At 40.1% G+C, this 15,340-nt stretch overlaps 1 protein-coding gene across 4 annotated transcripts in view; it reads left to right on the top strand.

The window, feature by feature from the left end:
- LOC129717213 (LIM domain-containing protein A-like) overlaps positions 1 to 15,340 on the top strand; it is a 55,719-nt gene that overhangs the window by 24,502 nt on the left and 15,877 nt on the right. For 2 of the 4 annotated variants that reach the window (XM_055667075.1, XM_055667071.1), the window contains exons 2-3: positions 6,718 to 6,811; positions 6,903 to 7,127. In XM_055667075.1, the coding sequence (XP_055523050.1) occupies positions 6,740 to 6,811; positions 6,903 to 7,127 (297 nt within the window). In that variant the 5' untranslated portion in view covers positions 6,718 to 6,739. Of the gene's footprint in view, positions 1 to 3,287; positions 3,329 to 3,411; positions 3,447 to 6,717; positions 6,812 to 6,902; positions 7,128 to 15,340 lie in introns of those variants that run through there. The other 2 variants (XM_055667068.1, XM_055667081.1) reach the window with 2 other exon arrangements.

The raw sequence follows: 15,340 nt of genomic DNA, 5'->3' as shown, positions 1-15,340 counted from the left end.
CCTTCCAATGACCGGACGGAAGAATTCCTCTTCCCCAACCTGTGCGTTTGCGCCTCCGATGACGACTTTTACGTCGTGTTTTGGGGACTCGTCATATATTCGCTCAAGCTTGTCATAGAACTTCATCGGGTTTGTCGTTTGTCGGTGCATAGGGGTTGATTAAACTGCAGTTGAAGAATTTGCCCTTGATCCTCAACACGCATCCACCGGATGACTCTTGTCTTCAGATTTTTCAGCACTACGAAACCGACGCCCCGTTTTGCTGCTTTGCCGCCACTGTAGTAGATGTGGTACTTGAAAGAAGTGCGTGCAATAGGGTCCACTGCACGGAATTCCCTTTCTCCGGAATTTGGCCACCGAACCTCCTGAATCGCTGCGATTTCGACTCCCTGCCGCTGTAGTTCTCGAGCAAGCAAGCCAGCCCGTGCCGATTCATTTAAAGATCGAACGTTCCAAGTACCCAATTTCCAATCGTTTACCTTAATCTTTTTCTGTGTTCGCAGCCTAGATCTTTGCCGATTGATCCGTTCCGTATTTCTAAATTCGTTGTTCGTGGTTGAAGAAAGGTTTCGGTATGCTACCTTGCCAGGGTCGCGAAACCTACATCCTGCTGTTGGGGTTGCCATCTTAGGTGTAGCTGGCGGGATACAGCACTCTATAATTCAGCCGCCCGCTCCGGGTCACACGCTATTGTACGCCGCCCCTAATATGGGGATACAGTTTCCACCGGGGGTTGGTTACCCGATCTCCGTTAAGGTTACTCGTATTCCGGTCGGCACCACGTGGAGGTTGGGATAGGAGTTACTGGACAGCGGTGAATGGCCACATTTTTGAGCATAGAAGTTATTATTTTGATGTTTACGTGTATCTGTCAGTGTAGGTATGTGATTATTCACAGTTTTAGATCCCAGAGCCTAATTAGGAACTGAAAATCGGTCACTCCGGGTGTTATCCCAATCTTATTTCACCCAACAGCTAAAATAATCATCGGAATGATTGAAGATTTAAGATTCTTTTTTTTTCCTCTGTGTGGACTCATCACTGCGACCAGAGACATATTGATCTATTGTGATGTTGCCCAGGTGTTTTCTGTACTCCGCGCTTCATATTTTTGGCAGTATCACTATTGAAGTGAATGATACGCTTTTTTTATATATCCGTGCTTGTGTGTGAGAGTTTACCCTTTCATTTCAAGCTTGCTGCTCTACTATACCGAGCCTCTTTTCTATCCTACCAAACCTATCCTACCTATATCGCCAAAGTACAATTCCCTGAACTGAGGCTACACCTAACGTTCCTCTCTGGCCAGGTTTATTCTAAGAGGGACTTATTATGTCAAGAGAAAGGAATCTTATCGAAACCTCGTTCCTCGTGCCAATATCGCCAATTACAATTCCCTGTAGAGAGTGAATATTTCTGAAATCAGTTTTATTATAAGGACTTATTTTGTCAAGAGGAAGGAGTCTTATCGAACCTCGTTCCTCCTACCAACACCGCGTCACAATCACAATTCCCTGAAGAGGCACTCAATGCTTCACCTCTGGTCAGGTTTATTATAAGTAGGACTTATATTTTTGTCAAGAGGAAACCTCGTTCCTCCAGCCAAGACCGCGTCATAATTACAATTCCCTGAAGAGAACTATTATACGTTACTCAGAACAGTTTTATTATAAGAGGGACTTTTTTGTTAGGATGCAAGTCAGCAAGGGTACTATAGAATTCAGCTTGAAGGAAGGGTATGTAGTGGAGAGCCTGAGAATAAACCCATGTTAAAGTCCTTTGACAACCAAATGGCCTGATTCTACTAAGATTCGAACCCACGACCACTCGCTTATCAAAGCGGACTCTGTAACCTTGCGGCTACGAAGCTCTCTATTTTTTAAGATTTTTTAAGATTCTTTAAGATATTTTAAGATTCTTAGTTGCTTATATATTAGGGTGGGGAAAAATGATCGATTTTCCAGAACCAAGTTTTTTTGGTTCCTTTTGGGGTCCCAAACATCCCTAAACTTACCTGAAGTCGATTGGTTTTGTCTTCGCTTGGCGCATTGCATTTCAAATTTGTATGAAAATTTATATGGGAAAACCTACTTTTTAGCATTCACCTTTCTAGAGAGCCCAATAATGCTCTAATAATGCACTACATTACGCTAAAGTATAGTATTTTAGATGCCTAACAACTTTGCAGAAGACACTGAAGAGCTAGAATGTACCTAAGAAGAGCCATAGCTGTTCAAAGTTGAGTATGTCGATTTAAATGCAGAAAATCTTGTTTTCTGCCAACATTACCAATGTACCGGCGTCAGTAGGATTCCTATCAGAAGTAACCTGTGGTAACGAGTTTATACACTCAGCTGGACCAAGCAAACAAATTTAGGTCAATATTCTAGGCGTAAATAGAATCTACCACGTGTATCAGAGGTTACTTCTGATAGAAATCTGACTAACGCCGGTGCACTGGCAGTGTTGACAGAAAAAATGATTTGCAACATAAATTTCGACATACTCAGCTTTGAACAGCTCTAGTATCTTTTTGGCACACCCTAGCTCTTTAGTGTCTTCAGCCAAGTTGTTAGGCAGCAAAAAACCTACCATTTGAAGTCATGAAACCTATGGTTTGAGCCATTTTGAGCTCTTAAGAATGGATAATGCAAAAAGGTTAGTTTTTCCATACAAATCTCCATATAAATTTAAAATGCAATGCGCCAAGCGGAGACAAAACCAATCGACTTCCGATAAATTCAGGATTGTTTGGGGCCCCAAATAGAACAAAAAAAACTTGGTTCTGGCTTTCTGCTATCAAGTTTCGTTTCTTCCATATAACGATTCCCCACCCTATTATATATGATAGTTGGATTTACTCTATTGATGCACGGAGAAATATATTACGCTCCTGATTCGTGAATTGAATGTTTACTTGGAAGTTTCTGTTTTGCCGGGAATGTTCTAACCACTAATGAGAAGCACAAAGCTAACTTCGCACATTCATTCATATTTATTGAAACAGCCATACAGTAAATTATTGACGAAATTCTATCCGTAATAACGCCATTCTCCGTGTGTGTCTCTCTCGCTTCGCTAGCACCAGCACAGCACGCAAAACGATGCTCGAAGTTGTTTGATTGCTTTTCACACCCCTGTGGAGGTAATCAAATATGACAGCAGCTGCACCTGTTAACCAAAGCAGGACAATAAAAAAAAATGCAACCGAGAACCTCTGAGTTTGTCGCGCTTAACCGTTTCGCGTTCTTGCAGTCGCTCGCATGTTATATCGGAAGAAAAATTGTTTAATTTAGTTGTGCATGTTCGTTATAGATGTTATCGCGGAGTGAGTTTATTTTCTAAATTTAAAATTGGTTTTTCTTGGAAAAGTTCGCGGATGGTTGTGCGAGGCCGTGATCGAGATTGGCCAGCTGGTTCCTGCTTTGAAAACATCACATTGTTTGGTGATTTTCGGTTATTTTACATCTAAAGAATTGTTAAACATATATACAGGTGTTCTATTGAAATGTGCTGAGTGCGAAAAGTGTGAAGTTCCACAAAAAAAAGTGAATTTAATTGTGAGAATTGAATATTATTGCGTTGCTTTTTAGATTCACCAAAGTGTTTATTTTTTCTTGTTTTTTTTTTCTATCGCTGTCTTGGCGACGGTTTGAAGGTGGAGTGTGTGGTCTTTGTGTGAGTGTTTTTCGAGCAGCTGCTCCACATAGTTTTATAGTGATTGAATGCTCATTAGGGATTTATTCATTGGCATAGTGCAAATTATATTTGGCTTGTATCTAATTAAACTTGAAGTGAAAATTTGCCAATAAGATCAAAACCATGCATCGCCGTTTACAGTGTTTATGTGCTATCTCTTTTCAACGAATGAAATGTTGTATGGATTAAACGAGTGTACTGCTATTTAAAGAAAAGTCCAAAAACGTTGAAAACAACTGGAAAATGAAGAGATGAATGCTAAGTATACGTTTTGTCTTGTCTGTATTGTATAGTGATATTTTGATGCTTGTTTCTAGTTTTACTTTATGTGAGAAAACAGATACAGAGAGATTTTGATTTCATCGTTGAAATTGTGTGCGCGGTATTTTTTTCCGCAGGGTTTCAGTAACAAGTTTTATTTTTGTCCACAAAGTGTTAGTGTGGTTTGTGGAGTTTGGAGTATGTGTTTCTCAGGAATCATATGCTTTGATTTTTTGATTGTTCTAGCTTTTGAACAGTTGTTTTACATAATTTGTTATATTTATGACTAGTTCGGCACTTTGTCAATAAATTTAAAAATATATTCTGGCTTATATGTATTTTTGCTTTTATTAAATTGTTGAGGCTTTGGATGCATGGAACATTGCCAATTTTCATATTTATAAGGGGTATTAGGCGTACATTGTTAAGAGATAATCGACGTAAACGCCGAGTTCCTGCGCGTATGTGTCGGCCGGGGGGATTAAAGCGGTTGTTCGTAACGCTTCGGTGTAAACGCGTATTCAGCCCGGGCGAGTTTTGCTGATATATGGACTTCCGGCGTGTGGTGATTTCGCGAAGTGAACCCAGATATTTCATCATATCTTTCTCATCTTCATCAACGTTAAGTCGGAGACTGCTCGCGCGTTGCATATAAATTATTACATCGGAAATCGAAGAAGATTTCGTTCAGTCGATAAATATCATTTCAACCCCCGCGTCGGTACCTTCCATGAGGTCGTATTATCTACAGATGGATCAACAACGCGCAATAGTTTTAGGTATAAAGAGCATCGTCTTACGAGGCGATATACGGTAATTTTAAGTTGTCTCGGTTTAGTCAAAAATCCTGTATCCTCGCGTACGTTTTATTGTTGCGGTGTAACATTGTCAAACTAAATAAGTTCGAATCACATTATGAATATCGTGGCGGATGTAATAAACTTGTAGACGTGGCGTTCTGAAGAACCCGACATTAGCGCATCGTTTACCAAAACGAACCCTGCTGTATACCTTCCCCTTTATCCAACATCCCAGTGATTTCTCGTGGAAGTGCAGAGGTGTTCTCGGCTTCCAATAAAGCGAGTATCACGTCAACATATTCCTATACAAACTCCTTCTTTGACCTGCATTCGGATGCGGCCGGCGCTGGTATTGCCTACTTTAAAGATTTAGGTCACCTGTTTTTACACATTGAGGATGCATGTTGGTCCCAAACATCATCTGTTGGTTCTTTGTGTAATTACAGCTGATCTGGCAATAACGGAGTAGCAACCGCGGGCGGTCAATCATGCTCATGCTCATGCTCATGCTTAACCGTTTCGCGTTCTTGCACCACTTTTCGTTCTTTCAATATATGCACTAGGAAGGATCATTAGCTGTACGAGAAATCTTTCTGGCGTCACTGGCGTAGAAAGAAGTTGCTCCTATATTAACACCAGGTCAATTTTGTCAGTGTGTTTGCTTTTTTCAGTTTCAAGCTCAATCGATGAAGAAATCTTTAATCTTTTATCGGGACTTAGAAAGCAGTATTAATTTTTTATTTGCTCAGGGTAGACTAAAGAAACAAAATAGGTACAAAAGTTTTCCGCATGACTTTCGTGCTTTACATTGATATCAGAATAATGAAGCTTCAGTTGCACGGATAGGCTATAAAATTTGATGGGCCGGTACAGAAAAGCAAAGTGGAAGATTTTATACAACACGACTTTTAACCATTGTTTTTGTTCATGAAATCACCGGAAAAATGAAAATAGTTACAGTATAAAACGGTTTTAAACTGTAAGCTTCAGACTGTGGTTATTTTTTTATATACCACAGAAACTAAAGTTTATTACATCATCAGATAATATTTTCAATGAGATTCATTCAGATTTTTTGGGTATCGTTGTATGTTTGTCTTATATATCGTATGAACAGTTTGGATCTTTTGTATTTGACGTTGTAGAAAACTAAATAATTTTTTCCGGTCACTTAAGAAGGCTCTTCCACCAATTCCACAATCTCTCCAAAATGGTCATTGTAGAACCAACTTTATTAAACCATCTTGTAGCAAGAGAGGCAATTAAACTAAATATTACAACATGGTATAAGTAGTTTTTCAAAATAATTCCGCCAGGGTCAATTTTTATGGTTTTTAACCGATTCGGTCTATACTCCTTTGGGATATTCAGTGGCCTTAACCTAAGCCCGTAGATACGAATGACAAAAATTAAAAATTGAACACTTGAAAAAGTGAATGCAATATATGTAGCAAGTTGTAATGACAATCTTATCTCCTGCGGGCTGGGCTGATCCCTTACCACATCGTTAAGAGTTGATAAATCATTAAAAAGCAATCGGTAGTATGCCCTTTTCGCACTGCTGACCTCAGCCGTATCTCATTGCTCATTAAGGTGAAGTCCTTTACCGGGAACGCCCTTTCGCGTGTAGCCCGGCTGCCAGCAAACGTGCGAACGAGACTTCGTGGACCCACCAGCAAGCGGCGGCATCGCAGCGTGGCCTCCTACTTTGCGTGAGTGCGAATGTGCGTTCGGAAAGATGTGAGCGGCTGGTCAGGCGACGAACTTTGAGTCATCATCATCATCGACCGCTGCTGCTGCTGCGATAACAAATAAACAGATTCGTTGTTGTTTTTTTACTTCCTCCCGTACCACACCCAAGGTTTCATGTTTGCTGCGAGTTGAAGTTGTTGTTCTTCTGATCGGTTCCAGTTCACGCCTTGATGTGAATTATAGCACGACTTTTTTATATTCACAGATCGCCCCGATTGGTTAGTCAAATGGGGAACTGGTTGTACGTGATGAATATTCTGACGCTGGCTGTGGCAGCTGGCGGGAATAGAGAACACAAGGCAAGTGAACAGACAGCAGTATGGGGACGCACGGTTCAGCGTTCGTTAATGGAGCTGTTTTTTCTTTCTTTCTAATTTTCGCCCCCCACAGGTCCACAACATAGTGCTGTACCCCGATAAACACTCGTGGTGTTCCACGCGTAACATCAGCCAGGTGATTAGTTATCCTGGCTGCAATCAGGTGACAATCGACAACAACGTCTGTGTGGGCGCTTGTTTCAGCTATTCGATCCCACACACCGAGCCGTCGGACCCGGGTGAGGTCATTGGACCGTACTGTGATAGCTGCCAACCGTCGGAGACGTCGTGGCATCATGTGAGTGTGTTTTGTTTTATAATTTGATGCAGGATTGCAGAACATTCTTGTCGTGTTAATCAATGCGAGAAAGATTTTTAATATAACGCTAAATCCGAATATGGGAAAGCAAAACAGAATTTATGATGTTGCAAGATTTTAAAATATAAAAATATTTGAGTTTCTGTAAGTGCACAAAACCGCGTAAAAACAAAAATTGCATTAAGAATAAACCAGGCTGACAGTACGTGAAGTTCAAATAGTTACTGACTGACGCAATATTTATGCAATACGATGAAATGCATACCAAGGGGGAAAAATCTAAATGTCTGATAGGTTTATCAGATATTTCTCATCTTTTTTATATATCGCAAAAATTGTTTGTTGATGGTCTGTTTAAATTTTGTTTCAATCCTAAATTAAATGTACTATGATTTTGCTCCAATAGATACTATTTGTTCTGAAAAAATTAAATAATTTCATGTCGGTTTTCGGTATTTCTTCCCAAAGTTACGATCCACATTTTTTTTAAGGTTGTTTCCAGCTTTTGTTGAAGAAACATGTCAATAGAATACAATGAATAAATATATGAAATAAACAGAACATGTTCAAATGAATAAACTTCACAAGAAACATAAAAAAAGCTAATCAAAATAAACAGAAAAATGAATAAAATAAAATAAGCAATACTTTAAATAAGTTAAATCACTAGGATAAGCCAAAAATTAAAAAGAAGAAAAGAAGAAGAATAAAACAAAAAATAATAACAAAATGAAAATAAATAAAAAACAAAAAAAAATCAAAGTTACACAAAAAATATTGATTAATCAAATGATTTTGATGAATAAATAAAATATTAACATAGTAATCAACAAAATCAACAAATGAAACAAATTGAATAGATAGAGTTGAAAAAATGTAATAAAAACAAAAGGAACAACTAACATAAACAATGCAGGCATACAAGAGGTGTATGGAACCAAATGAAGCTTGTCGTTAGCTGGAGGACATACAATGACTGTCTGTGTCTAATGAGGAGACTGTTTGAAAGAATTCATATGCCCTATAAGGAGTGGCTTAGACTCGACGTAAGCAACTATCGAGGCATAACCCTCCTAAATTCCGCATATAAAATTCTCTCCCGTTTCCTGTTCCATAGTCTGAGGCCGTTATAGGAAGCTTTTTATTGGTGAATAACAGTGCGGTTTTCGAGCGGGCCGATCTACAGCGGATCAGATGTTAACCTTGAGACTGACCTTCGGAAAGTTTTGAGAACGCAACGCACAAACACATAATCTGTTCATAGACTTCAAGGCGGCGTTCGACTCGGCAAAACGCATCAAGCTGTGGAAGATTATGCTGAAACATGTATGTCATCCCAACAAAAATGATTAAACTGAAATGTTCGGTGGTTTTACATCATGTGTCAGAACAGCGGTTGAAGTTGAATGGATGGTCTCAATAAAATAAACTTAATAAAAAACACGTTGAAAATATTGAAAATAAAAAATGAATACATTAAGTGAACAGAACAAAACAAATGAAGCTAATACAGGGTGGCGAAAACCTGGAAAAATCTGGAAAATTAGGAAATGTCAGGGAATTTATTTCTATATCAGGAAATATAAAAGAAAACGGAAAAATAATAAGGGACCAAAACGCGATTCATTTTCAAAGATCGCAAAAAGAGCAAAAACTGATTTTTTAGCATAAAAGGTGAATTCGGGACCCAGGGCCGGCGTCACATTATTTTCCCGGCTGGGTAGTAAGTGTGGTCCCCGTGGCTCTGTGGTTAGCGATGTCGGTCGGCTAGCTCTCCCACACGGTTGTGATATCGGGTTCGATTCCCGATCGAGTCGAGGATCTTTTCGAGCTGGAAATTTTCTCGACTCAACACTGGGGCACGGTGTATCGTTGTACTTATCCTACACATACAAAATATGCCAAAAACAATATCGATAACGAATTCTCTCAACTAATCTAGTTGATCGAGACCGCTTTTAGCCCCAAGGCTAAGCGCGCGATATTATTGGGTAGTAAGGAATAGGGAAGGTTCATGGGTGACAAAGGGGTAACCGGAGGGAGGACCTACTGATACCTGAACATAATTTTACGAAAAATCGACAGCATCAAAATAGGGTGCCAATGGAATGTTTAGGAGGATTCAAGTTTCCGAATTTCGTTCAGGAGTAATGTTTCCCATGAATTTCCCAAGGAAGGTAATTATATAGGCTCATTTGCAAAAGCAATTCCACGCCCTTGCGGGTGGCTTTCCGAGAGTTTACCGGAACATTCGCCATAATGAATGCGTAGGCATGTTTTTGTGTTCTTTCTTCGTTTTATTTATCAATTCCTCCTCAATTTTCGCGTCAAAATTGTTGAAGTAGGTCTTACGCTGTGATTTGCACGGAAACTTTGGATGGCACCAGGTCCGGATTTGATGGGGGGCAAAGGGGGCAAACGCCCCAAGCCTCCCGATTTAAGGGCCTCCCTAATCCTGGGGCGACCTTTTTTTTGCTCGTCACCTTCCAGAATGTTTTCTCTAAATATTTTAAGAAAAGAGGGCCTCACAGACAAATTTGCCCCGGGCCTCCCAGCGTCTAAATCCGGCCCTGGATGGGACGCAGCTGGGGAACGTTGGGTGGGTTGGCCGACCTGGGTACCGCATCGATTTTCAGCCGCTTCATCTCCAACGATTGCTTCGAGTAGTGGGCCGACACCAGAACCGGCCAGAGCACCGCGTCTTCGCCCCTTTGGTATTTCTTGATGAACGACGCAACTTCCGGCAGGCACTTCGTACTATAAATTTCCCCGTTCACAGCCAGTATGGAGCTTCTTGCTGATTGTCAGCCACAGCAGCACCTTCTCTGGAAACTTGGTATGTGAAATGAATTTCAACTCACAGGTCACTTCCTTGGTGGGAAATATAAAATACGGATTTCCCTGCCTGTCGTTCTCATCCAGGGTGAGATAGGTCTCGGCGTCGATCACCAACACGTCGCGATTCGCCGGAAAAATCGACTTGACCATCTTATTCAGCCGCTGACACTGCGTCATTGCCTGCAGCTCCGAGACCAATGGACGGGACTGTCGCTTTCTGATGTCCATGTTCGCCAGGTACTTTTCTACTGTTTGGCCGGTTGAACCGACATCCTGATCAAGTGTACGCAGCAATGTAGCCACTTTCCCCTCGGTCTTTCTCTTCAGCATTCTTCGGAGCCTCTTGTCGCTCAGGGTCGTCGGACGTCCGGAACCGGTCTTTCGATGTTCTGATTGTAGTCCAACAGTGCCAAGATGTTGTAGATACCAAAACAAGCGAAACCGGCGTCCCTTTTCCGTACGATGTCTGTTTCAGACGCGGCGGTGTAACGTTCTTTGATCGCGCACACTTCTGAACAGAGTAGCTTCACTGTTTTCGCCATTACGCCATTACGTTCGAGTCAATTTTTTCTGCTGACTAATGGGTTACTATGATTGATGCTGCATGGTCAGTTTCGTAAGTGCGTGTAAAGGTAAACTCATGAAAAATCGGCATTTTTGAGCATTTTTTAATGCGCCGTTAGGGCTCAACAATCAACAAGGTTTCACTTACAGTCGTGAAAATTTTACATTTTTGACCAACTTAGAAGAGCACAAGAGTAGTTCTTGAAGTTTCCGAAATTCGAATTGATAGCAAATCTCTTAGAAATGCATGAAATGTCGAAATCTGATGTTGTTTCATAAAACAAAAATTGAATTTCAGGGACATGGAAACTTTTGCGTTGGGAGACTCGAGCTACACCCGAACACACAAGAGACACTCCCAGCTCGAACATTTCTTTCATCGATCAAAAAACTGTAACTTTGACCGCTCTACTTCCCGAAGTCCGATTGAGTTTAAATTTAGCATGGGAAATTTTACGAGAAAACAAAACTTTAGAACTCTATCGTAAATGAAATATATAACTCTATCGTAAGTGAAACAATCAAAAAATAATCCTTTTCCCTGAGAAAACATTACAACTGTACATAAATCTGTAGATCTATAACCTCTCGCTCAACGATATCCATCAAACAATCTGTCGCTCGCAACATTACTTTTCTCTTGGTTATGTCCGGTAGTTCCGTGTGGGTAAGTACCCTAGGATATTTTCCGAGTGGGTACTACTACCCATACTACCCACATGAAACGCCGGCCCTGTCGGGACCACCTCACTGGGATTTCAGAGTTGCACACAAAAAAGTGTGCTGCATGCGGAAATTGATGTTATATTTCAGGCAATATCGAGGAAAATCAGGGAACCTGATTTTGAAAACTTTTTCGCCACCCTGAAATATATAAATATGACATATAACTATATAACTAAAACATCATATTCAAAGTTAATTAAAATCTGTTCCATTTCGAAAAATAAAATTGAATCACCATTTGTATTACTTTGGACCATGTTTGTTTATATTTCGCAACGATTCGTTCATAGAAGAATAACTTAAATAAAAATATATTCAACATTAATGAATTAATTAAATAAAATAATTTGGAAAATGAAAAAAAGAAGACAAAAGTTTGGGAAAAAGAAGAAAATGAAAACAAAAAGTAAATAGTTGAACTATTCAATTTTGAGCTATTATATCGTCGAGCTGAGTCGAGTGATATATGCCATTCGGCCCTTTGGAGCACTTTCATACTTTCGGTTTTGCAAGTGATTGCTATACCTTTCTAGGAGAAAGGCAAAAAGACAAAAAAATCATTAAAAAAATAAAATTTAATGAAAAAAGTTGATACCTGATACATTGTATTTTGCAACTTATAAACCAACATTAAAAAAAATACATAAAATAAATGATGTTCATCTAAACATATAAAAATGCAGCTCTGTCTGTCTGTCTGTCTGATCCATATAGGCTTGGAAACTACTGAACCGATCTGCGTGAAATTTTGAATATAGGGTTTTTAGGGGCCGAGAATGGTGGCTAAGATAGTTCGAGACCTCTCCCTCTTCTGCAATTTCTGCACATCTCGAGAACTAACCAAGTAAAGGGAACCGAATTTGGCATGTGGATGTTTTTGGGGGTAACAAATAAGTCCATAATGGTTTGACACCCCTCCCTCTTCTGTAAGGAAAAACAAATGAAACACCAATTTCGCACAGCTCGAGAACCAATCAAGCAAATAAAACCAAATTTGACATGTGCATGTTTTTAGGGGTAACAAATATGTCCATAATGATTCGACACCTCTCCTGGGAGGAAAGGGTTCCAAACAAATGAGACACAAATTTCTTCACATCTCGAGAACTCACAAACTGAATAGAGCCAAACTTGGCAGGTCAATGTGGGTAACAAATATGTCCATAATAGTTTGACCCCCCCCTCTTATGGAAAGGAGGGGTTTCCTACAAATAAAATACAAATTTCTGCACATCTCGAGAAATAATCAAGTAAATAGAACCAAATTCGATATGTTGAGGTTTTTGAGAGCAAAAAAATGTTCATGGTGGTTCGACACCATGAACTGGAAGGGAGGGCTCATTCAAATGAAACTCAAATTTCTTCACCACTCAAGAACTAATCGAGTAAATGGAACCTAATTTAGCATCTGAAGGTTTTTGGGAGCAAATATTTTCATGGTGGTTCGATACCCCTCCAACTTCTGGATGGGAGGGCTCTTATACAAATTAAACACATTTTTCTATGATGGTTTGACACTCCTCCGTGCTCTGGAAGAGGAGGGAGGTCTCCCACACAAATTAAACAGATATTTCAACTAGGTTTTTCGGAAAACAGCCTGGAATGGTCAGGTCAATGCACTGGAGCCAAAACTCGACGCCCGACGCCATTTTTAAATTTAAGATGGAAACTTCCAGTTTTTTAAGAGGGTGTTTCCGGAACCAGCATGACGCTCAGAGGCCAGAAAATGTCTCCAAGTGCCATTTTGAAATCCAAGATGGCGACTTCCGGTTTCTGAAAAATAGTGCAAAGTGATCAAATACCACCCAATATGAGATTTTTCCGAACCGTAATGATGCACTGAAGCCACAAATCGATCGCAGGCACCATTACGAGTTGTAAAATGGCATTTTACGGTTTTTGGAAAACAGCCAAAAATGGTCGATTTCCGTCCAATATGTGTATCTCCGGAACCAGAATGATACGCAGGAGCTAAAATCGACCACAGACACCATTTTTAATTATCAAGATGGCGACTTCTGGTTTCTGAAAAACAGCCTAAAGCGACCAAATTCCACCCATGAGAATGAAAAGCAAATTCCACCCATGAGAGAAAAACGAGTTTGAATTCACTGAAATCACTAAAGTACGAGTTCTTATGAAAACTAGATTTTCTTCAAATCTGTGCATGCTAGAAAAAATCTTTCACCATCTTTGGATTCAGAAGACGTTACTCTAAAAATATAGAGCTTGAAAATTGAAAAACTAAGTTGAAACCTACTGTGGGAGACTGGGAAAATCAGGTTTCCATGAAAATACGTACTTTGGTGAATTTAAACTGGTTTTTCTCAAAATGTTTGCATGCTAAAATAAATATTTCGTCGCGTATGGATTCAGGAGACTCTACCGCAAAAATGTAGAGTTTTAAATTTGAAGAATGGTTTTGTTGTTTGAATTTTTATAAAAATACGTAGTTTTGTGATTTTGTACGGAAATAATTTGGAAACTGCAAAATTCACTCTCACATACCATATTTCACCCACCTGACATGATTTGATACATGGAGCAATTGATACGTGTGAAAATTCCCAGTGTTTGCTCAATCTGTTTGAAATTAGAAAAAACTCAGAAATATTTGCGTCTCACAAAAACGGGAAGGGGTCCAGAGGGGTGGCATCTTTACCAAAACTTAGAGCTACTATTCCCCTTGAATAAAATTCCAAGTTTTCCCAAACCGGCCGTTCCAGTGCTGAGAACGAGCATTTTCAAAAAACAAGTTCCGTTCCGGGTCTTTACGGATTAATCTATGCATTGCATGGGTCATGATTTACCTTTTACATATCTTAAATAGTCTTAATACTTAATAGACCCAAATAGGTTCAATGAGAATGGGAATTGGGACCCTTCCAGGTAGTCTTGAGGTACGATACTGGCCTAACAAATCAGTCGTCGTAGGTTCGAGTCCCGACTCGAGAGAGACTGCTAGTGTCAGTAGGATCGTAGCGCTATCCCCGCAATTATTCTGTACACTTAACAGGTGGCTGTGAAGTCTGTGTTGAATAAACAGAAGTTCAAGCTCCGAATCGGCTTTGCTTTGTGAATGGGAATTAACAGCGCTAATTTTTAAACCCGGTTTTCTCGAAACTAATATCCAATTCGTTTTTGCGGCGGGACTTCACCAAGCTTCACCCCACGTGCTACAACTGTTCAATCGAATATAAAAAACTACAGTTCCACGTGGGGTAAAGATTTGGTTTAGTTCGACTTCAAAATGAATTCGACACATGAATTATGAGAACCAAAATGACAATATACCAATTTTGTGACAGTTTGTTCGTTATTCTGAATGTGAAGTGACTGCGAACCAGTCACGTGTGCTTAATTTTCCTACTATAGTAACAGTTCCTGACGGTAAATAGCACCCCGTTTTTGATAATAAACTATTCAGTACTTTATTTCTGAGATATAGAAAACTTTTTTCAAGTACTTCAATTGAAAATATATGTTCGTCCTTGAAAGAACGGTTAGTTTTGGTTTTCACAAAGTTGGGGACATGCCTGTATGATGTGTTTTCCACACAGACGGAAGAGCAAAATTCAGCGTAGTGGAAGGTGATCGACAATCACCAGCGCGTGGTCCACCGGTTTCTTCTGGAAGCCCATCCGCTATAGAGCACAGCGAGATATTTGAAATCGCCGCCTGCTGCGCTGCGACTTTCCGCTGGCCGATCCAGTTTCCGGTAAATCATCCTCTTACAACACTGATCGGATAGACAGTGAAGGCAGAATTTCTGCGATCTAGCTTTTATACGTGACTACTGAGAGTAGTCGAGAGTGTCGAGCGAGCAAACCAACCAAAATATTTTCGATAGCTGCACCGGCTGCGATCCAAGAATGAACACTAAGGCCGTTTACATACTGGCGCATTCTGCGTAGCGGAGACGGTCGCCTTGCCGTGGATTAATATACAGCGCTAAGTAGAGCTGTACATTAACCCACGGCAAGGCGAACCGTCTCCGCAACGCAGAACGCGCCAGTATGTAAACGGTCTAAGAAGAGAAGCGAAAACTTAATTATACGCGTAGT

The sequence above is a fragment of the Wyeomyia smithii genome, chromosome 1 (assembly GCF_029784165.1).
Source record: "Wyeomyia smithii strain HCP4-BCI-WySm-NY-G18 chromosome 1, ASM2978416v1, whole genome shotgun sequence".
In the NCBI taxonomy this organism is placed as follows: Eukaryota; Metazoa; Arthropoda; class Insecta; order Diptera; family Culicidae; genus Wyeomyia; species Wyeomyia smithii.
This window is presented reverse-complemented; position numbering and strand designations above follow the sequence as displayed.